The sequence below is a fragment of the Anguilla anguilla genome, chromosome 11 (assembly GCF_013347855.1).
Source record: "Anguilla anguilla isolate fAngAng1 chromosome 11, fAngAng1.pri, whole genome shotgun sequence".
NCBI classification, from domain to species: Eukaryota; Metazoa; Chordata; class Actinopteri; order Anguilliformes; family Anguillidae; genus Anguilla; species Anguilla anguilla.
The window spans coordinates 25,591,319-25,616,264 of NC_049211.1; the positions used below are offsets into that span (position 1 = coordinate 25,591,319).

Here is a 24,946-nt window from a genome sequence, read left to right on the forward strand (position 1 = left end):
GTGTAGACAGGGCCTGAGCGAGAGGTAGCACTGGACATGGACTAAGAGGACGGACAGACAGACAGACAGACATATGGACAGGGGGTTCCACTTACAGTCCCTGTGGGATGCATTCCAGCTCAAAGGAGTGGCCCCTGAGGGCCAAATAAGCGCTCCGGGAGCCAGAGGGCCTGACCATGTGTGGCTTCCTGTTAGACGCCACCGTGTTAGCTAGCAAGAGGCAGAGAAAGAGAGAGAGATAACGTACATTAGAACACACAGTACAGTTACACGTACATTAGAACACACAGTACAGTTACAGGTACATTAGAACACACAGTACAGTTACACGTACATTAGAACACACAGTACAGTTACAGGTACATTAGAACACACAGTACAGTTACACGTACATTAGAACACACAGTACAGTTACAGGTACATTAGAATACACAGTACAGTTACACGTACATTAGATACCAGCCATGCAGGGTGCCTGATATTTGGTAATTGCATCTATGTCACCCAGGTACATACAATACAATTAAACACAATTCACTAAATTCACACACGAGGCATGGATTGAAGCAGGATGCCAGCTGAGTCCAATATACCGCGTGCTAACACTATAACAGGAGTTAAACTCCCAGCCTCACACAGAAGTAAAATTCCTGCTCTGGACAGCAGGTGGCTGGTCCTCCTGTCAGCCACTGAATGGCAAAGCCTGGATTTGCTAGAGCATTAGTGCCAGAACTGGGCCTTGACACTAAATGTAAAAAAATATGATCATGATTTTCAAAAAGATTAGGATAAACAAAACAAAACCTCAGATCTCTAAATCAGATGCTGCTTTACTCTGGGGAACACTGCCCTAGAAAATACGCAGTAAAAATTATCTTGAACTGAAAATCTGATAGCTTTGGTCTAGTAGTCAATACATTAAAATGGAAACACACACACAATGGTTTCTATGTGATTAAAATAAGATTGCACGATAGAAATCTCCCAATAGAATTTGGAATTAAATTTCTGATGCCATTATCCAATCGACTGAGCACTTTGTAACTGAGCTATTGGGTCCCATCAGTCAGTAAGACTGCAGAGTTTGGGAGAAACGTGGGGCTGCATTTTCAGGTGAAGAGACTCACACGGCGAGACAGAGAGGACGATGGGATCTTTGGGCAGAATGGTCCGGGCTGTGATGTACTGGATGTGGCAGCTGTAGTCACTGCGACTGTCATCCAGGATCACGTTGGAGAAGTAGAGGTTTCCATCCCGGCCCTGGATCACACGGGCACTCTGCTGTATGTGCCTCAGCTCTGGAGAGAGAGGGAAGGGTTAAAACACACACACACACACACACACACACACACACACACACACACACACACACACACACACACATGCACACACACAAACATGCACACATATGCACACACACACACACACACACATACACACACACAAACTCTCACACACACATGCACACATACGCACACAGACACACACGAACACATGCACATACACACACACACACACATGCACACGCGCACGCACAAGCACACACATACACACACGTGAACACATACGCACAGATGTAATTATATACTGATAGACACATATGTACATACACACTCATGCACACACAAATATGCTTACATACGTACAAAATTATGCACACACACACACACACACACTTGTACAGAAATGTGAACTGAGACTCACTGTTATCCATCCAGTGGATGTGAGGGGAGTCTGTGCTGTGGGGGGGGTTGCAGGTGAGGACCAGGCTCTCCCCCTCTGACACCTTCTTCCTGATGAGCTTCTCCTTCTGCAAAACGGGGATGCCTGCGGAAGAGTGGGAGGCTGTGTTTATTATGGCTATTATACGCACAAACACAAACAAACAAACAATGACAGTCAATCATGCACTTCAACACATGAATAACTGCGAATGCACCACACAGATATGTGCTATCATAATTGACCAGTGCCGGAGTATACACAGCACTGATTCCACAGTGCACACTCTCCGCCTCTCCTATTGATCCCTTCGGTCACTAACTGGCTGCATGAATTGCTTGTTTCTGGGGTAACTGTTGTCAGGGAAACAGAGGGGGCAAAGGTATAGTGTAGGTAAAGAGGCATTCTTAATGAAACCATTAATCGTTTGTGTGTGTTTGTGCGTGAGCATGTGCGTGCATGTGGGCGTGTGTGAAATTATTTATCATTTTGATTTGTGTACAAATTGGGTGGTATACATGTGTTTTTGCAGGTGTAGTTGGGTGGTATAAATGTGTTTTTGTGTAAGCACTTCTGTGCCTATTTGTTTACAAATAAATGGCAATTTTCAAGAAGCAAATGTTTCCTGTTTGTGAAGAGAGGGATGCATAGTCCATTCTTGGGCAGTGCACTTCCATAAAGTGCACATATAAATGAGTTACTGCATAACTCTTTAACTTCCTGATCCCTAATGTGCATATTTAAATGAATGATCCTATATGGACCACACACACTAACTTACTGACGCCAGTCAGTGAGGAGACGAGAACAGCTTTCATCACAGAACATTTGAGCTGATTGAGCATGTTTTTATGAACAGCAATCCTTTCCGTTGTTTCAGAATCGATTGCTTACAATGTGATTGTGGTCTGTATGAGATCCATAATTTCACTAGATAAAGAGGACTACCACACGCTCACAGAAATTCAGGAAAAGTGCTGGAGGTGAACAATGGGCCTCATTCACAAAACATGCGTAAAATCAAATTTGATCGTCAACTGTATGTAAAAACATTTCCAAGAACATTTCGGCATTCATTAGTTTTTTAAAAATCTGTACTTATTCATCGCTGTTTCCTCATGCTAATCACATGAACTGGATCGTGCATAAAATTTACAAACAGTTAACATTCATCATCTCATACACCTGGAATATGCACAAAAACAAAGGTCTGCATATGTGTCATGAATTTTTGTGTATTGATTTTTCGTAGGAACCTTTCTAAGAACAAAAGTCAGAATAATGTAAGACAAGTTTTCTGAATGAGTCACAATATGTTCAAAAAGAAAGACAAGTTCCACACATTTTCCCCACTGAACATTTAGCATATAATGTTTATTAAAAGTGCTAGTGCTGAGCTTTCAAACAAAGACTTTTGTCAGTCTGACAAAGAACTTTGACTGATAGCGCAGCACTAGCTCTTTCAATAAACGTTATACGTGAAATTTGCAGTGGAGAAAATTTGCGGAAGCTGTCTTTCTTTTTGCATTTTCACTGTCATTATTGAGCATGACAATCTTGACAGAATTACTAAAAATGTTACTGGCTCGTGCACAGAAAAGAAAACATCGAGTGGAGTGCTTTATAAGCTTGACTATAAAAAAACAGCCCATAATGGCAAAATGGCTTGACCACACATCTCTGCAAAGTTCACAGCAAACTCAGATGGCCAGCTGGAGTAGGCGACACTGAATTTTTGTGTTTTCCCAGCAGCACCATTAGCCTTGGCTGTTTTTCAACCATTTAATTTGTGTAATGGACTTGAAGAGGGGTGGGTTATTTAACCTCATTTCTATCATTCAGCTCTTTACTGCACCTTTATTTTCAGGCAAACAGGAAATTACTGTGGGTAACTGCACTCATGCACTGAGAACAACAGGCTGAAAGCACAATGACTTTAGGAGAGTCCAAATTAGTTTCCTAAACCAACCAACCAAACACTAGTGCTTAAAAAAATTAAATTGCCCCTTCTGTGTTTCACAGAGGCACCCAGGCCCAGGTCCAAACTGTTTAGAAATCAAAGTTGAAGAAAAAGCACATTGTGGTTAAATTTGGATCAGCCTAGTGGCTCTCATCTGTAGGCTGTCGTCACTGCATGATGTGATTTTGCAGCTGAAAAACATTTTTTCTCACATTTAAAACATTCATTGAGAGATGTATTCTTATTATTTCCAAATTTATAAACAGGAAAATAATTTCCTTGTGATGTAAGTGTGTCTTTTCTAAAGAGGGAAGCTGGAAAACTGACATGGAGTGTCCTTTCTGTGACGGATATTCACATTAAATTCACTTCTGATTGGCTGCCCAGTAATTGGACATACAGCAGATAGGTTAAAATGTAAATAACCAAACTTGCAATTCATAGGCATTGTAGTGGGGAGTAAATTAACTTTAAGGATAAAAAATCTCAACTGAATAAGATAGGTTTAATATAATAGTATTTGTTTTCTTTATTTATTTATATGAAAATTAAAATGTTTGCTTTTGGTTGCATTGGGTCTTTAAATAAAACCATTCGGTGGAACAAGCTGAGTCACTCACTTTCTGTGATTAGCTGAACCTGGTCAGAGATGGCGGTGCCAAGTTCATTTGAGGCATAGCAGCTGTAGTTGCCCTGGTACCGGCTGATAGAGGCATAGCCAGACGCCACAGTGAGCGTTCCAGAACCTGCCGTTAGGGACAGGTGAGGGTCGCTGCTGGGGTCAAACACCGTCCCATCTTTTACCCAGCGAAACCTGAGAGAGAGAAAGGATGGGGAAGAGAGGTGGGATGGAGGAAAGGCAGGAGCAAGGGAAGGCGAGAGAGAGAAAGAGAGGTAGATGGTTAATGATGTCCCTGCTAATGATGTTTACTTCCTGCTGAAGTCTTTGATGATTATGAGATCATTTTTTGTTGTAAAACAGAGACGTGTACACCTGAGAGCAGGTGCACCATCTGGATAGTTTCTCATTTTTAGATTATTAAAATAAATCCTTCATCATAGCCAGCACTGGCCAAGCTTGTACAGGGCACTTCTTATCATCATAAATTGTTTCATATATGTACTGCATTCATGAGCCTGGAGTGAGGCCGAGTGGAGGGTTCTTGTGTAAAGGGTGAGCTGGTTTGAGTGAAGACTTACGTCGGTGTTGGAATGCCAGAGGCCTCGCAGGTGAGAGTGATGTCTTCCGTAACGTAGGCCACTGCGGACACCGACTGAGCAGTGATCAGTGGAGGCTGGAGAACTGTGGAGGGAGACAGGGGGACGCGGGGGTAGAGGGGGGTTAACATGGCATGAAAGTACCTATGTCACTGTGACTGCTGGAGACGCATACAGCACAGCTATCCAAACAGCTGACTCACTTGACTCACTGTATATATACTCACTATAACAGTTCAAAGTTGCATTTTTATGTGCTGTTTTATGTTCGAAAACTATTAATTAAGCTAATAAATAAATAAACCAGTAATGCGTTTCTGCAGCCTTTTTCCACTGCCAAAGCCAGAACTAGACCCATGAGTTGTAACTATGAGCCAAGTTGTGAAATGCTGATCCTTTTTCTGTTCCTTTCTGTCAGGCTGAACCAGAACCACACACACAGATCAATACTTCAGCTGTGTAACAAAGCTCAGTGAAGCTAAATAGGAGCCAAGTCAAACCCACTGCCAGGGACAGCCAATCAGGTCAGTTTCTTATATGAGGTTGCAGGACTGGAGGCCTGCTCCCTGGTTAATAGCTATTTTACTCTCGGGTATGTAGGAGATGGTTGGTTGAGGTCATCTTTATCGCTTCCCCTCCCTTGGATTTAACAGTGGAAAATAGCCTTCATCTGCATGCTATATAAAGACGTGGATGACCCATCATTACCCAGCATGCACAGGGAATAAGAGCTGCCAGTGGTCAGATGAGAGAGAAAGAGAGGCTGCGAACTCGCTGTCCACTCTACCACAAACACTCCAACTTCCGAAAACACCTCCCCAGGGGACGGGCTGCGTTTCAGAGCGCTAAGAGGCAGCAGCGTGCGCTAATCTGATTTACATGGGCTTTAATGGTGGAAGATGCAGCATGAATCATTTACAGGGAACCTCACGGGACCTGAAGGTGGAGGAGAGTGAGGACTTTGGGGAAGAGAGGAAAGGGAGCTGTGCTCTGAGATGAAACATGAGAAACACATGAAATGAAGACAGGGATGAGAGATGGCTGAGGAAGGAATGGACGCCAGTCAACATACTGAATATGAGTCAGTAACTGTACTGCTGTGAGTCAGTAATCATGCAGCCATGATGTCATGTCTTGTGTTATGTCTTGTCGTGTCCTTGTTGTTTGTGTTTGCAGTCAGACTACATGCTTTCCGAGATTCTCTGTGAAAGAAGATCGATGAAATATTTGTCTATAAAGAAGCGTGAGTTGATCTGAATACATTAGCTCTGTTTGTTTTTTTTATTTAGAAGCACAGAGGGACAAAAATGAATATTTTAATGGAAGTAAAGGGGCAAAGGGAGCGCAGAGGCGGGGGTGAACGAAGCTGTAAGAGAAGTGTGTGTGTGGGGCAGGGGAGTGTGTGGAAAAGCAGAGGCAGTTTAATGAAAGTATTCCCAGGGTTTGAGATAATAAGCCAGTTCCCTCAGCTGATCAAATCTGTGCCTTCGCCGTGGGCATTTCTGCATTATTGAACTCGCTGAGGTTAGACTCCGTCAGCCCTCCGGATATTTCCACCACGGAAGGTAATATAGTTACTCTCTCCCACACACACACACACACACACACACACACACTAAAGCACAATTTCCTCTACAGCTTTAGTCTGTTGTATATGTATATTAGAAGCAATACTCAGGATAGAAATGTAGAGATGAAAATAGGGGAGTCTGATGCTACTTCACTGAACTATCACTGTGCATGGAGTGGAAAGCACCAGCAGCGATAAAAAGCGCTCCAGCTGCACTTGAAGCAGAGAATTTAAAATCAACGCATTTCAGCAACAGCCTTTATCAGGGTTTCAGCAGACATGTAAAAGAGACGGTACTCATAAAGAAGTAAAGCTTGTTTTTAAAAAAGTTAAATCCAAAAGAAAATAAAGAATAGACAAGTTTAGACAAATGGCAAGGTAAAGGTAGACAGGGACAGACAGAAAGGGAAAAGAGAGAGGGAAAAAAAGACAAGTTGAAGAGGGTACTTACTCTCGGGCATTTCATCTGTTTGCCGCAGGCAGTCAGGCGAGCCGAAGGAGAGAATGGTTAGGGAAGCACACACTCAAACACTGACACACTGTTACACACACCTACAGTATTAGCGGGGTTAAACACACTGCATTCATTGAATATTGAGGATATTTAAAAAAAAACTTTTATCATTTCTACATGATTTTCACATTTTTGCTTGTATGCAACAGGTTATTATTCTGAATTATTCATCACAGAAGCCAGAAATAAAAATCACAGTTCAGTAAAGCAGTTTCTGCTCTTTCTGTCGAGTTTGTGTCGAGTTTGTGTGTGTGCTGATGGAGGGGATAAAACACTGCCTGTCCTCTATCTCCTCCTTTTCCATCACCTGTTCTCTCCATTTTCAAATCAATCCAGAGATATTACCCCTGAAATTATATGACAAGCAGAGCCTCTGTCCCAGTTCTATTAAATTTAATTCAGTTGATTTTATTATCATGAACAGAACTCTCTTGTGTTATCAAAGCATATGCTGGCAAAACAAATAACAAATGGAATTACAACACTATGCAATCCAATAAAGTTGCCTTAATGTTAATGTTACATGAAAAAGACCAGAGCCTGTAAAAGGTCTTCATTTTGTCTGTGTGTGTGTCCATGTAGAAAATGACATTTAACTGACTGACCTTCCTCTTTGTGTTGCTTTGACACAGAAAATGTCACAGACTGAAATCTAGGCAACACCTTGACCTCTTCACCTTCCCACATGAGCTGGCATGACAGTGACAGTGTGTGTGTGTGTGTGTGTGTGTATGTGTGTGTGTGCGTGTGTGCGTGCATGCGTGCGTGCGTGCGTGCGCGCATGCGTGTGTGTGTGTGTAAGAGTGAAAGAGAGCGAGTGTGTGTGTATGTGTAAGAGTGCAAGAGAGAAACATTGTGTGTGTATGTGTGTGTGTGTGTGCGTTGAATTGACTTTGCATTTTTAAAGTATAAAATATCAGTCTATACATGAGAGACAAAGTAAAAATATTGATGATACTGGGAGAGGGACTAACACCAGCACTGTCTGTGCTGTATGTGGTTGCCTGCCATTGCCTGAAGGACAGTAAACAGGCATCTATGGCAACACACTGCCATAGGACAATCTAGACATTAAGGCTATTATCTTTGAAATGCTATTTTAATTATAGATTGATCTCCTAACCCCACACTATTATTATTATTATTATTATTATTATTATTATTAGTATTATTATTATTATTATCAGCTGTTTTGTGTACCTTGTGCTTGACATGCCAATAGAGCTCATTTGACCTTGAATCAGACTTCTTTCTCAGAAAATCTTAGAGAAGCACATCTCATCAATGTGTCATGGATATTTTAATGTAAATGTCTTTTTTTCGAAGACATTCAGTTTTTTTCATTAGTTGTTATGCTAATTTGAGAGGTAGAGATCATATTGAATAGACCTGGGAGAGTGGTAAACAGAGACTGAGGAATCCTAATGAATTTACAACTTAATTACAGGTCAGTGCAGGTAGTAGAGCTAAATAGTGAATATAAGAGAGCATCACTACCTGAAAATGCCTGAAATACAGTCATATTACAATATACCACACAGCCCAGCCATATTACACCAGACCCATATAGTATACCACACAACCCAGTCATATTACAGCTGTCATATTATAGTATACCACACAGTAGAAATGCTGTACTCACAGTTTGGAGGGAAGTGAATGACCGCTTGGCCTGGTCCCGGAGCGAGGGATAGGAGGAGTAGAGAGAGGAGGAGAGGAGGAGGAGGGGCACAGCGCCTCCTACTGCCATCCCGCTGACACTGCATGAAATGCATTACCTACTGTCCCATTAACTTCACACCTGCCCTCTCTTTCTCTCACACACACACACACACACACGTTCCCGTTCACACACACACAAGCTCAAGGGAGGGGAGAGAGACCTTGAGTGTGTTTCTCTGTCTCTCTCTCTCACACCTCTGTAAATGTTTTTATCTCCCTCCTCAATCCCTCTCTCCAAAGAGCAGTATATGTGAGCTGTTTGATGCACTCTCCCCTTCACTCTCTCTCTCTCCGTTCCTCGGGTACACGCCCTCCTGCTGCCCTCCCTCAATCTGAAAGATAAAAGACATTGGGGAAGGGGGGAGGGAGGGAGGGGCCATAAATGAGGGAGCTTGAGGAGGAGCACAGAGAAGTACATGTCAGATGTCACATGTGGGCGGAGCTTAAAGCTAAATGGGAGGGGCTAGGGTGGACCATATGGTCAGGACCTAGGGGAGCGGGACCACAGCCCCGCTCAGAACAATAAGCCGCAGGAGACGGGCCGAGCGAGAGCAGAGAATCGGTTACTTCTGTGGTAAATAAAGAGATCAGGTTTGTGGCCTGCTTTCAGTGGGACTAATGGAGTTCATATGGAGATCTGCAGTGGATCAGATGAACAGACTGTGTGAACAGGAGCGCTGGGAGCTCACAGCCTCTCTACGCTGCGCCAGCTGGAGCCAGCTGAGAGACAGACTCTGTCACATCGCATTATAGATGCACAACGGCTACAGATTTATAAACACACAGAAGCAAGCACAGATTAAAAAAACTGTTACATATACATAAACAGTTACATATTTTTAAACACTTAAATGGTACAAAAAAGGCTACAGATTTGCAGCCACATACAGCCACAAGCATGGGTTAACAAGCAGTCGCAGATGTATAAATAACCATACATTCATAAACAGGAAAATGTGTAGGAGGACAATGCATGGTAAGAGCTGTAAAACCCAAAACTGAAACTTTACCGGAAAATGTCGAAAATGCTGCCGCAATGTTAATGTAACTTCATTGCAACCGTGTGGCAACACTGGCGTAACGTTACCACAACGTTGCCACGGTTTCGCCGCAACGTCGATGCGGCACCTCGATTTCGAGCGGGAGAGCGACCGGCCCGCTTCACGCTGGTTTTGTTTTGGGATCACTTGCGCGTGAGCGAACACACAAACAGCAGAGCCCCCGCGCCCCGGCCGGGCTGTGCGTCCGCGTGACGCGCGCTGCCGCGGAGTGACTGGAGAGGACGCGCGGACGCGGTGGAAAGGAGGCGGGGCCTTGGGCGCGATGAACCGCACGTGGGCCTGCTGCTCGGGCATCGCGCCAGCCTGTCAGCGCGTTGCCAACGCCGTCAGCGTGAGATCTGACCTTGGAGACGGAGAGAAGGATGCGAGAAGGAGGAGTGGAAGATGGACAGAGAGAGAGAGAGGAGGGAGCGTGCGCCTCACTCCCTTTGCTCTCTTTCTTTTGTTCCTCCTCCAGCGCGTGGTCAGGTCACGTGCGTGGTGTGGTCAGGAAGGTCCCCCGTGCCACTCCGCAGTTTCACTGAGATTTGATTGCAGTGCTGAAGGCACATGGCAGCATGGAGGGAGGGTGGGGGTGGGGGGGGTATTCATCGAAAGAGAAAATGCACCCAAGAGACCCTGAGGGAGGGGTTAAAATCAGCAGAGGAGGGATGCTTACAGAGGTGTGGCATATAGGGGGCCGGTACAGCCAGCCACTTAGCACCCCCCCCCGCCCCCGCCCCCGCCCCCGCCCGCCCCCTCACGCCTCACCTCACCACAGCCTCCCCTGAATAAGGGTGACAGCTGCGTCAGTAATCCCCTCCTCGTCTTAATGAGACATCAGGTCTCACAATCACTTCATTACCTCTCCCCCCTTCTCACATTCTCATTCTCTCGCTCCCCCCACCACCCATCCCATCCGCCCATCTACCACGCCACCCCACCCACCCCATCCACCCCACCAGTCCCTGATTTGTCCATCTGGATACCGGTCAGTAGTTTGGAGAGACAGTGGCTTTCCCACTGCTGGGGTATCAGTGGCTGACTGCACATTCTGTCAGTGGTTTTGTCACCGGGAGCGACGGTGTGTAAGAGAGTTACCTCGCGGGGTGTTTGAACACGGTAGTCCATGGTATAAACAGAGATACACAAGTCACCCGGGAAGCAAGTGATGTAGTAAAGTAATGATATAATAATGTAATTATGCAATTAGTGAGCTGAAAAGCTGTGTGCCCCCCAGGACCTGGTGAATCACACAGCCTCCCTCCATGGGCATGCTCAGTGGAAATGAAACTCTACAGGTGCTACCTGTGCTCAGATCCGGCCTCTACAGGTACGCTCAGTACCAGCTGAACTCTACACGTACTGAGCATGCTCTATGCAAGCTGAACTCTACACGTACTGAGCACGATCAATGCAAGCTGAACACTACAGGTACCAATCATGAGGAGAGAAAAGAGATATTGGGGAAGACAAAAAGTGTATAAGCATCACATTTTTTAAATTACTATTATTCAACTTGTTTTTTTTTTCTTTCATTCTGAGCACAGAGCTCTACAATATAATTTAAACCTGAATGCATACACACACATACACACACAGAAACAACACACTTGTATGCACACACACACAGTTTGAAGCTGGATGTGGGCACACTCTAAGTAGGCAAACTGAACGTTAACACAGATGTGGGAGAAATTCAGAAGAACAAAAGGAATATCAGACCTCTGGTGGGTGTGTGTGTGTCTACTGTCTTGTCATCCCTGCTCTTTAAATATTGAATACCCCCCACCATGAGGATGTGTAGAAGAGGGGGATGGAGAGGAGGGGGGCAGGAAATAAACGAGAACATGCCCTTCTATCCCTCTCCCCTTCTCCCTGAGGGTCAGTCTGTCTGAGATGAAGAGAACTGGACAGAAGAGAGAGGAGGGGGTGAATCCTTCAGTCACAGACCCCCTAAAGGGTTAATTATTCATCACCCCCCTCCATTCTCCCCTCATCAGTGCAATTTGCCCTAAATTCTCCTAAATTCATAATTCACTATTGGGCAAGTGTTGTTGTATTGCTGTATTAGCAAAAAACGAGTCCTTTGTGTGTGTGGGGGGGAAGGAGGGGCTTAAATGGTGCTGTCAGTATGCGTGAGTATGTGTGTGTACATGTATGTGCATGTTTGTGTGTTTGTGTGTATATGTGTGGGATTAAATGGTGCTGTGAATGTATGCATGTGTTTGCCTGGGTGTGCTTGTGTGAGTGTGTGTAAGCATGCATGTGTGCGTGTGTGTGCATGCGTGTATTTATGGGTGGCTGTGTGTGTGAGTATGCATAAGTAACCAGTTCAGTATTCACTCAGACACAAATGGACACCAAACCCATGACCTTCCAGTGTTTCTGTGTGACTGATCACATTGGCACATAATCCAACATTCTATTTATTCTAATGCCATTCTGTGTATCCCTACCATCTCTTTCTAATGGCACAGAGCAGGTCCAACTGTTGCCTTAGTATGTCCTGAAAGCAGAGGGCAGTGGTCTCCTGAGGCAGCCTGAGCCAGAGGTAGTGCCTGATTGGCTCCTGACACCAGTGCATCACCATAACCTCTCTGTATTGACTTAGAGCAAGTGCTCAGCGCTCTGTAAGTGCAGAGATGCTCAGTGCCGGCATTGGCCGTATCGACATGCATTGCTATGAGCACTGACAGTGACAGCATTCAGATTGAGTAGAAGAGTATGACAGGGCATCCATTTCCTCTGTCTCATCTCCCTCTTACTCTTTAAAAGCCTCTCCCACCCCTACCCCCACACCCACCCCCCTCCCTCACAGTGTCAGGGGTTAATATTCCTGACAACAAGCTGAGAAAAAAAACGATTGTCGGGGGGGGGGGGATATGGGGGAAACAATCCACTCCCCTCCCTCAATCTGTTTCCATGACAACAAGGTCTTCTCAGCATCCCCCACAGACACACGCAAACACGCCCGTGTGCGCTCATATATGCGCACGCACGCTCAACACAAACGCGCTGAAAGTCAAGAGGACTTTCTGCAGCCAACACTTTCGCCACACTTTCCCTCCACCTCTCTGTTCCACCTCTCTCACTCTTTCACTCACTCTCTGCCTCTTTCTCTCTCCCAGCCACCATTATTTATTTATCGACGCGTGTTTCCCCTCCGGACACAATAATAACAGATGAATAAAAGAAGAGGTGAATAATTGAAGCCGAGGATGGGCTCGTTAAGAGCCGACAGATTTGGAGCGAGGGAGGAAAAGGGAGGGATGGAGAGGACGAGTGAGAAAGGGACAGAGGAGGGAGATCAAAGGCTATTCTCGGTAATAGCAGTTAATGAGAGAGATGCGGCGGGAGGGGGAGGCAGACTTCCTCACAGCGCAGACGGAACCCGACACAGCCGATGCTGCGGCTCTGGTGTGGTATAACATCCCGGTTAGACCTCAGAGCGTTAGTCAATCTGCCGGGATGCCAGAGTCTCGCCCTGCCAGTGCCCACACAGGCAGGCAGCGAGGGAGGCCCGCCTCTCCATCTCCCTGTCTGTTAGACAGGCAGGTGAGGGTATTGATCAGCCAAGCTGTCTGAATTCTCAATCAACCGATCAATGAATCAGATGGTGACCGTTCTCTCGTTCTCTGGTTTGCCACCGAGAATTAAAGCTGAGCTTCTTAATCTTTTTTTCCCTCTACATTTTAGCCTCACTAGGAAAATGCTGAAAGGATGAACTCACCAAAGAAGAGGAGGAGAGTGTGTTACTCTTTATTCCCAGCAACAGATGGATGGAGTGATTGCAGTCTATTAATCTGTGGAGACAAATACAGGAGCTTAAACCAGAGTGATTGTGCTGTCTTTGTCATATGTTTTAAACATATTCATATTGAAAGATAAAGAAGCACAAAGTCAATGCATATGGTCAACAAAGTCAGCAAAACAACACATGCATAAACACATGCATGTGGAAAAGAATAAACCTCCCAAACACACATACACGTACACGCACACACACGCACAAACACACACACGCGCACGAATGCACGCACGCGCACACACACACACACACAAACTGAACACCATTCCAGAACCCCAGCAATCAGCTTTATAAAGATTTTTGCAAGAAGTACCAGTAAAACTGGGTCATTGAAACCTTGTTAGTGTCATTAGCTATCACAGAATTTTCCAATGGACTGGAGGATTTAATTAGAGAAACTGATAAATCCCCATGGACACAAAGGAGACAGCCAGGGCCCCGGTCCGACAGTAAACCGTTTCAAAAGGAGAGACCATGAGGGCTGGCTGCGACAACCTCAGCAGGAGAGTTTAAATCCAGGGTTGAGATCACCAGATCACTGACCCCTGTTAAAACTGTATCGGCTCTCTCTGACCTCAGTGCGTAGGAGCAGCTGTATTCACTCAAATGGGGTTCAGCAGCCTCAGGGTTTAAACCCCTGTTACTATTGTTGCTGTTGACCGTGTGACTACTCCCGCTGACAAACACTTTATCTAAAAGTAAACAGGCACAAAATCTCACTCCCCTCTTTGTACTGCAGTGTTGAGACAGAGAGAGAGAGAGAGAGAGAAGCATGTTGCCATCATAAAGCAAAGCAGCTTGAGCAAATAGGGGCAATCATAACATCATGAAATTATGCGGAAAAAAACATTATGATGTGACCTTTCACTTTCTCTCATTCTCCTTCCCTCTCTTTTGTTTCCATCTCGTTCTGATGGAATGTTTGACCTTCACCCTGCCTCTTTCAAAGCTCCTCACCATCTCTCCTCTTTCCATTTCTGTCTCTCTCAATCTAAAATGCAAATTCAAATGGACCTGTATTGATTTGACAGTAACCACATGTTGTCACTGCATTTAGTTCACAAAGCTCCGTATATACACAGCGTTTGAGAAATTATACATAATGTTTAGGAAAAAAACTTTTTTTAAATTTGGCTCTGCACTACACAATTTTAGGTTTGTAATCAAACAATTCACAAGAGGCTAAATTCTTCGTTTTTATATATGCTTTGGTTTCACCATGTAGAAATTACAGCACTTTTTATACATAGCCCCCCATTTCAGTGTACCATAATGTTTGGGACATATTACAATAAGTCCATGGTTGGGGAGCATAGAGCCAAATCAAAAAAATAAATCAGTCTTTGTCCCATTTATGGAGCACGCTGTATTTGCATGTGTGTTTTTGAGAGAACAAGTTTTGCACAACACAGAAAATCTCTTATAAAATAAAAAATTCTGCTGGTAGCTTTGTAAGGAGTAATTTTTAATGCATGATTCTGAATTCATGTTAGTGTTTTATATTCATTTTTATGCCCATTGCACAACAGCGAGAGAATTATCTTCAGAAGATCTTTCTGGCCTACAGCTTGCAAAGATGAAACAAGATGAAACATCGCAGAAAAAAGAATGAAAGACACCAGGGACTTCGTTTGAGTCTGGACCAAAATAATATATGCCACAAAATGTCAGCGTTGATAAAATAGTTGAACAAAATATGAGTTACCAAAAAGAAGATGGGCAAAAAGGATGATGTCATCACTACGTGAACTATTAAGTGAGGGTACATTACACTTATTTGGCAGACGCTTTTATCCAAAGCGAAGTACAGTAAGTGGGTACTTCAGAGTAAATACATTTCCCGGCTGAATGTGACGACCTCACTTATATTTAATTTGCCACAAGTCAGTAAAATTATTATAAAGCCTTTTCCGAGCTCTGTGACCACAAACAAAAACATCATAGAAGGCACATTCTAGCTTAGCCCAGACACAATGGGGCGTAGTTCTTCATTCAGTGCCAGGATCAGATTGTCTAGCTGAGCTGATTCAACCTGTTGTCATGTGTCACACGTACAGGCGTGTGCGCCACACGACACATGAAGCGCGGGCGTGCGCTGACCCGGCCTGCCTGCATTATTCAGAGCCAGCTGCGCTCTCGAGGGAGGTGGGGGGGGGGGGGGGGGGGGGTCAGGCCCCATGCATCCATTATCAGCTCTGGCCGCTCTGAGCTCCTGCAGCAGGGCACCGGTGAATTTAACCGCGTGTTGGTGCAGGAAGCTGGGCCGAGGGCCTACAGGAGGGCAGCGCTGATCCGCTTTGCCGCAGGTGGCGATTTAGAGCTGTGAAGGCAGTGTGGTTTTAAGCAGATGGATGCAGCAACTCATGAATTAACTAATTAGGATTGAGAGTGATTCTCAATTTTGCAGTCAGGGAAGCATCTGACTGAAGAGACACATAAATCGAGTGCATTCAGCTCAGCTCCATATTCATTACACTGAATGTTCTGTCTCACTTCCACTCTAATACATATTATGAATATGCAAGAAGGACTGTGGCCAAGGAAAACATTAGCGGCTGTGGACATATGTCTGATTGGCCACACCTTTTCAAGAACATTCATAAACCTAATTATAGAGCCAGATTCACCAACTGAACCTACCTATAGTAAGGGAGCAGAGAGAGTAAGAAACACAGGAGCGTATTTTATGGCTACTAAAAAAAGATCTGTAGTATAAAATCCAGGTTGAAAAAAGCCTCAGCTACATCCAAAACAGCGAAATGGAACTGTCTCTTTAGCTCAGAAATACATAGGAGGAGCAGCAGGTCTTGCTCAAATGGACACAGGTGAGAGTTGCAGTAGTGCAAACATGAAACGAACACCTGGACTAAGAGTTAAGTTGAGTAGTAGGTAAAGCTGGCTTGAGTAAGAGGTAAAGAGGAGGTGGATTCTGCAGATGTTCTACAGGAACAATCTGCATGCCTAGCATACCGCTATTACAGTATCAGAAGGGGGGAGGAGAGAAAATGTTGTGTCTCATCAATGCAGCAATGTAGCATGGAAGGACAGTACAGAAACAAGAGACTTTCTGTACGGAGAGAAGTGGACCAAGGACCGAACCTTGCGGGACACCTCTTGAGAGGTCCTGAGGTCTCAAAACAAAACAGTTCCTCACCATGCAACCTAAAAAGAGCAACTATCAAGCATGAAGAAAACCAAATAAGACCTGCTGTCTTCCTGCCTACTGTCAAGGTAGCCGGAGCACTGCAGGAGGTGAAGGTCAACTGTGTCAAATGCTGCATAGGGGTTGATGAGAATTAGAATGGCAGAGGGAAAAGCACCCTTGCAGAGTAGAGCTCCTTGCTGACTATAAGGAGGTCTGACTCAAAGAGAAAAGGAGAACGCAGGTAAAAAATTGCATGTTTCTAGGGATTTAAAGAAAAAAGGAAGGAGAGACAGAATGGTAGTCCCGGATGAAAGTGAGTTCAAGTGTGGGTTACTTGAGTGGGGGGTGGGGTGAGTTACACAAGTTTGTTTGAAGCAGGGACACATCCAGGGAAGAGGGATGAGATCACCAGGGAGGAGATGAATGGGAAGATGTCAGGGGAGATGGATGTGGGGACGGGATTTAGAGAGCTCGCTTGCCTTCACTGTAACGTGTGTTTACTGGGAGTAAGGACAGCAATCCCAGATCCAATCTACCCCTTCAACTCCACAGCCTAACCTAATCTACACACATAACTTTACACCCTGACAAAATCTACACTTACGTATAACTCCACACCCTAGCCCCCAACTATGCCTTGGGGACCTGTTCACTACTTGCCATGAACCCTGAACCATCAGTAATGAGCAGAAGGATTGGCAGTATGACTGTAGAATACCAGTGCTTCATGCTGCGCAGAATAAATCTCACAGGAATGAGACATTAAAATTCAGAATTTATTGTATGAATGCATGTTTTAATAGTGACAGGGATCTGGATGACAATAATCTGTTTAATAAGGGATAGAGGGATGCTTTTGTGATTATGCCTGTGGCCTGCTCTCGGAGTTCCCACTTCCCCAGCTGTAAAGCCCTCAAAGGTCTTCTGATTTATGGGCTCTTAGTCAATATAATCATACAGGCCACTGGGGTGTTCACGAGCAGAGTCCCCTTAGACACTTAATCCTGGGTGCAAAAGGGTAGAGTGACTGTCTGACACAGAAAATCAGACAAATGAAAGCTGATTTACTGCATGTATCTGACAGGGGAAATCCTGTCACTAATGAGCAGTTCTGCTTTCCTATGGAGGACTGAAGTAAGATTATAAAGGGGGAACAACACACGTCTGTTTATAGAGGCCTGCAAACATAATATTAAGATAAGCCATGGTCTTACTAAGGGTTAGCTGGATAGTTTTTGGCCATTAAATAGTTTCCTAGACTTTTTTATTTGATGAAAATGACCAATGGTGGTCAGAAAACAAAACAGATTTGGGATTGACTATTCCGAAACGGATGCACGCAAGAAAATATCAACGATGGTAAAATGACTAAGATGTGATCAGAACAAATCAAATCAATTTAATTTATACAGTGCTTTTTACACAGAACTGTCACAAGGACAGAAGGAAAATTGGGCAAAAAACAGGCCTGGACCCCCAAAAAACAAGCAAGTGAAGCAAATACATCCCCAATTGGAAGAAAAACACTCAAATGGTGGTGAGAAAAAACTCCCCAATGGGGACAAAAACCTTGGGAGGAAGCTGTCTAAAGAGGGGGAGCTATCCTCAGCTGGCCAGCCTGATTAAAATTCAGGTTCGCATTTACATCTGCTATAATGGTCCACCTGGATTTGATTATTGATCTAGACTTGGAGTGCGCATTGGTGTCTACGTTAACCTTGTGGCATTCAATACGCTTTCAAAAATGAATGAAAGAGAATTTACGTGCCTGGAATACACATGAAAAACGGATTGAAAAGCAGCAGCTCAGCTAAATGTGTTCCCCATGATGAAAGCAGCCGCTAGCGGTCGGGTGAGCTGAAGCGGGCGCGGTGTTCACACGCGCAGACACACACCGAAACCGATGCCTTCACACCGCACCGTCGCTAATGCATCCCAGCGGATTACTCTCACAATGCTCTGAGGCAAAAAATAATGCATTTGGCATAGGCCCCCCTGCTCTCAAAGCAAGTCCATCACTACGGAAAAATACCGTCAACACTAAGTCGCTCTACAGCCAAAAGGATTATGTTCCCCCGAGGGGAGACTGTATCGACAGAACAGTTTTGTCTTTATATGAGCGCAGATTAAAACAGGTGTTCCTCTTTTTGCGAATGTCAGAACGTTTCACTTGAGTGCCATCGACAAATAAGGGGAACTCTTTTACACATAAGAGATTAGTGACTAAAAAACAACAATACTTTGGACCTTTTATCCAACTAAAAAATAGTTGTATTTATATTACTAATTGTGTTGTGTGAGAGTTCTTAGGAACACCGCCATTTAGTAAATGGAGGAATCGGTTTATGGTGTGTATACACCTCCAAGGTGTTTTTCTGTGGAACCCCTGGCAGGCCATACTGTAGTTAAATGTGGCGGTCTGGGTAAATGTCTGACAAGTAAAGTCAGTTTAGAAGGATTTGAATCTATTCAAATTGTCTTCAGTGGGAGAGAACAGGAATTGGTGAAAGACTAATATTCAGCACAGCCCATGTGTGGATTAATACACTAAACAGTGTGTGTGTGTGTGTGTCATACAAGCCTCCTCTGTGTGTGTCAGATGCTGTGTATGTTGGCGTGCTGATGTGTCTCTGTGTGCTTGGTCCTGTGTGTTACATTGTGTACTTATGTAAGATATCAATATCCCCCCTCCCCCTCCTTCCCCCCTAATCACCATGGCAACCCCTTGACTCCAGCAGCACACAGCAATATTTCTCCCATCCCCCCTATCCCCCATTGCCCTCTCCTTCTGCATCTCTTCTCTCTATGTCTTCATCTGTCGCTCCTACCCTGTGTGCTTCTCAAAAACTCCCTTTCCCTACAAAATGGCAGAGCTTCTTCATCTTTCACCTCTTCATCAGACCGTATCTCTTCTGCCCACAGAACCCTTTCCTCCCTTCCATCCTCTTTCTCTTTCTCCACCCCCTCCATCCCTTCCTGCCTACGTACCTACAACCCTCCTCCTACCCTCTCTCTCTGCTTGTCGTCCCCCTCTTTCTCTCCCTGCCAAGCATCTTTCTTTTTACCAATCATCCCCTTCTCCCACTCCTCTGCCCATGCTGTGAGCTCATCAAACTACCCATCACTTTCTCCCCCACTCCCTTCCCTCTATCTCCCACTCTCTCTCTCTTTTCTTTCTCTTTCTTCTTCTAACCTGGAGAAACAGTACTTCTCTGAGCTTCTCTGGCACAGTGTACATGGAAATAGTGCATCTGAATATTGTGAAATTTAGGACAAAACTGTTTTTGAATCAAAGTCCAATATGGTAAAAACAAGTGTGAAAACAGCACATGTACAAATGAACTGATCATAACTTCAGTTGAAGAAGTTGGTGCAATTAGAACATCATTTCTTTGATTTTGAAAGCTACAGCATTATTTGATTTGATTTGCACTCATCATATAAAAATTACAAAATAGAAATACACTTACTTAAAACAATACAAGGAGGACTATTGTGAAAATGAGATGTTAAAATGAGAAACAATCTGTAAAGTATTGAGTGCAAGGATTACCCATTAAGTCAGCAATAGCTGGCTCATTTTCAATGGGGTCCTAGACTGGACTATTAACTAAATATACAACAAATATACAAATCTGGATCTGTACATTTAAAAATGTCTACAATACAAAGACACGCACGCATTAATTTTCATACTGTAGGAGTTGATAGACGGTCAGGGGATTTAAGTTTCTCAACAATTCAAATATTTAGCTGTGAGCGGGGGATTTTTGTGGAGGCGAAGAGCTTACATTCTGAACCCTGGCCTCCCACTCCACACTCCAGTGACACCAGCACACCGCTAAAAGCCCGATCCTCTAATTGGGCAACGCGCTGGCGGGAAGCTTTCATCCAACAACGGTACGAAGGCACGGTCAACACAGCCGTCACCTTCATTAGCCTCGGGAAGGAAAAACAGAGAATATTTCACAACCTCAGCTGACCTGGCTGCGGATGCAAATTGGCCTGTTTAATAAAAGCGTTTAGACTCAGGTCAGCTCCAGCACGCTTCCTATAAATCCTATTATCTTCTTTTTTTCACAAGAACACGTTTTTCACGGTTTGCCTCCGTCACAGCTGACGGATAATTCCCAGGGTCTCACCTCAGAACTGGAACTGTGAAAATAGTGCCTAGCCTGGCTCTGCAAATCGGGCAGGCACCCTGGGTAATGTTAGTCATCAAATATCCGCTGAATGTGTAAATTTGAATCATTATAAACATGATAACTATTAACAACTCAGCCTGGTTTCACTCAGGAACTGTCTGCTGCATGTCAATGAGCCGATCGCTGATTGGTTGTTTGCCTAAAGAAGGCATGGCTTTTGAAAACTCAAACCTGCCTCCAGGGTTCCTTCAGGCATGTTTTGAATGGGTGGACTCTGAAAGTACATACATTTACATTTTTCCTTTCTCACAAATTTGATTTCATAAAAAAAAATGGATATGAAAAACACGCCATCATATTAATCTGTATGCCTGTATCCTAAATGAGTTTGGAAAGTGATAAATGGTGTTTGTAACTTATCTGTGTGTTTTATCTGTCTGTGCAGTGGAGTTCCTGCCGTTCTGTCTGAAGCCACCAGGCGAAGCTTCACATGGTGACATGACACACATTACACAGCGCTGCTAGCATTCCAACGATGGCACAGCCAAGGATGCCGCATTGACATTATCATATAACTGAGATACTCATTTTACAGTGAGAACATTACACAGTTTCTGTCTGTACGTCAGTGTGTTTATCCATTTACATATCAAAATAGCTTTTTGCTCATCTTTTTCCTCCCTCACTTAATTTTCTGTTCTCGTCAGCAGTTTCCTTATCTCTCTCTTTCTCGCTCGCCTTTCCCCTCCCTCTCCCTCTTCTCTCCCCTCTCTCTGTCTAAGTCCAGCCGTGTCCAATTCTATTCTGTCTCCCTTTGGTTATAGGAAATGACAGCCAGACTTTGAGTAGGGACAACATGGCAGCATTGACCTTTCCCTCTAGCGCACACACAGATACACACACACACACACAAAAATATACACACACAAACACACATACACACATACACACATACACACACACACACACACACAAACACACATACACACACAAACACAAAAACATACACACGCACAAACACACATACACGCATACACACACGCATGCACACACACACACACACACAAAAAACACACACAAACAAACACATACACACATGTACGCACACACACACGCACACATGCACACACCCACATACACAGGAAGAGAGTAAAGGCAGAACAATGCGAGACAGCTCGTAAACTCAGTTACTGGATTAGTTCACAGAAGTGTGAGCACGTGTGTTGGACAGGCATGGCGCACAGATCGAGGACACGCGTAGGACGAGAAAAAGGCCGCTCCCAAAGGAGCTGTCTCCTAAGAGCTTCTTATTTTCTCTGCAGGCCACTGGCACACTTTCCAGAAAGTGTAACAGAAGAGAAGCCAGGGGAGGAGGAGGAGGAAGTGAGCAGACAAAGAGAATTATCTCCCCTCTCTCATCCTGAAGCAAACACCTGCATGCAGCTACGTCTCCCAGCTGATGCACAGTACTGTCAAAACCCACCCCACACACAGACACACACACGCACACACACATGCACGAGGACACAGACACACATGCACACACACACACATGGATGCACGCACGCACATACACACGCACAAGGAAACAGACACACATACACCTGCACACACACACACACACACACACACACACATGCACGCACATACAAAGACAAACACACACATGCACACGCACACACACAGTAACACACACACACACACACAAACACAGAGACACAAATACACAAACATGCACACACACACACACAGACCCTACAGAGGAGAGGCGTCACAACAACCCAGAGCTGGAGCTAACAGATAGAATGAGAGGAGATTGAGAGACAGATGGAGGAATACAGATAGCCAGCCAGGCCCTGGTCTGAGAGATTTTCATCTGTTTGTAGTCGGGGTTTTCCACAACACAGGCAAAAAAAAGTCAAAGTGCATATTCCTGACTATAAGATTAAACGTCTGCTTAAACTACAAAATAAGAGCAAATTAAAGTATGGGACTGGGATTGGGACACCAATGCAGGACAGAATGAAAGCAATAGGAAGAGTCAGGGCAGAAAGGGGGGGGGGTTAAATTCACATTAGTAACCAGCAAAAAAGATTATATTTAAATTAGTAAGAAATGCCAGAATGCAGCAAATCTGTGTCCTGCATTTTCAGTTCATGCACTCACATTGCTTGTGCTATGAGGTGTGCACGCATGCATGTACTGTATGTATGTATGTCTATAAAAACACTGTTGCTGCCTTTCATTCCCCTTTCCCCCTTGCCCCTTTTCCTCGCTCACTCCTAACGTCTGTCTCCTCTCGCCGTCTCTCCCGCATCTCTTCTAAGTGGCTCACTCCCACTATTGTCAAAATATTCATGTCTACGGTTACACAGTCAATAACCACACTGCCGAACCCCCAGGCCACTGCTTCCCTCCACTCTGCTCTGCATTTATTCAATTATTTAAGTGGAAATTTACCTCGTTATGCTCGTTAAGTGCTGTCCAAGTTTTCTGTGATGGTTCCGATTGTGCCTCTCTGTCTCTCCGCCTCAGGACTCAGTCTGAGCCCCCCCGCCTCTCTCTTTTACACCACTAGTTTCCCGCCTCCCAGCCTTGCTCCAAACTCAGACACTAACCCCCCCCCCCATTTGTCAGCCTCTCTCTCTCTCTCTCTCTCTCTGTATCTGTGGTCTCTCTTTCTCTCTCTGTCTGTCTGTCTCTCTCTCTCTCTGTCTGTCTCTCTCTCTCTCTCTGTCTGTCTCTCTCTCTCTCTCTCTGTCTGTCTGTCTCTCTCTCTCTCTGTCTGTCTGTCCCCGCCCCAGGTCGAACTCCGCGCCAGTGTCGGGACAGGAAGCCGCGAGCAGACAGAGTCTGGAGCGGCGCTCTCTCCGCTCTCGCTCCCCGTCGCTGAGCCACAGCTGTGCGGCTGCAGCCCAGCGCCGCCGAGTCTTCGCTTTACAGCCAATTTCTCCCCTGCACGCGCAATTACACCCCTAAACCAAACACGCACTAAACCTGCGCTCGGCTGAGCGGGAGACGGAGAGCGGCTGGGGGGGCAGGGACGGCAGAGTGACTGCACCGCTGAGGAGAACACCCAGCGACAGAGGGTGGTGGGTTTGATTCCCAGCCATACCCGTTTGGCTTATAAAGAAAGCATTTTGAATACTTTGTATACAAAACGTACATTTGGGACATTCGGAATAAATGTCATGTAAATCCATAATGGTATTTTCAAATACTTAGACATTTGACCCAGACCTGAGAAATATACAGGTCTGCATTGCACAAACTCATCCATCAGCTGTCAGCCTGTTCAGATAACCATGGCACACTTATGCTGACACACACATACACACACACACACGCACAAACCTATCCATCTCAATCTGTTCAAATGCTCATAATGCACCAGCACACATAAAAATACTGTACACATAACACACGCACACACACACACACACCGACACAGACACAGGCACACACACGCACATGCACGCGCACACACACACACACACACACGCACATGCACACACACACACACCTATCCATATCAATCTGTTCAAATAACCATAATGCATCCACATACGCAAATGCATGCACTCACATTCACAAGCCTACTCATATCAAGCTGTTCAAATAACCATAACACACACACACAGACACCCGCCCTCCCACACACACACATACACACACACACACACACATACACACACAGCACTCATGTGGAGAGTGGATGAATAATTGGGCTAAATGGAAAGAGGCCCGATATAATCTGAGATACTATATACATATAATACATCTGTACTATTCAGGCTTCCCTGAAAACAATTATGAACCCTTTCATCAGGGAGAGACAACAGCACATTTGGGAGTGGGGCAGGGCTGGGCTGGGCGCATGGGTGAGAGAGGGGCGAGAGAGGAAGGGGATGGACGGTGGAGGGTGGGGGTTGGGGGTGGGGAGACGACCTGCCGCTTCGTGAGGCACTAAAGTAATTGCACCGTCAATGGAGTCGGTGTGCGATTAATTCAAATGCATTCGGTTGTCTTGAGCGATGACAGCTGCAGCAGAAGACGGACATCCCTTCCTCTGTCGAATCTCTAAGTGGGCATCAATTCA

The 24,946-nt window shown here is 44.9% G+C and overlaps 1 protein-coding gene across 5 annotated transcripts in view; it reads right to left on the minus strand.

Annotated features, from left to right (window-relative positions):
• The window catches only part of l1cama (L1 cell adhesion molecule, paralog a), a 50,398-nt gene that overhangs the window by 16,078 nt on the left and 9,374 nt on the right, over positions 1 to 24,946 (minus strand). For 4 of the 5 annotated variants that reach the window (XM_035381794.1, XM_035381791.1, XM_035381796.1 and 1 more), the window contains exons 2-9: positions 13,480 to 13,552; positions 8,627 to 9,038; positions 6,922 to 6,936; positions 4,883 to 4,985; positions 4,303 to 4,496; positions 1,705 to 1,827; positions 1,128 to 1,298; positions 96 to 210 (exon numbers count right to left, since the gene is read on the minus strand). In XM_035381794.1, the coding sequence (XP_035237685.1) occupies positions 96 to 210; positions 1,128 to 1,298; positions 1,705 to 1,827; positions 4,303 to 4,496; positions 4,883 to 4,985; positions 6,922 to 6,936; positions 8,627 to 8,759 (854 nt within the window). In that variant the 5' untranslated portion in view covers positions 8,760 to 9,038; positions 13,480 to 13,552. Of the gene's footprint in view, positions 1 to 95; positions 211 to 1,127; positions 1,299 to 1,704; positions 1,828 to 4,302; positions 4,497 to 4,882; positions 4,986 to 6,921; positions 6,937 to 8,626; positions 9,039 to 13,479; positions 13,553 to 23,307; positions 23,439 to 24,946 lie in introns of those variants that run through there. The other variant, XM_035381793.1, reaches the window with a different exon arrangement.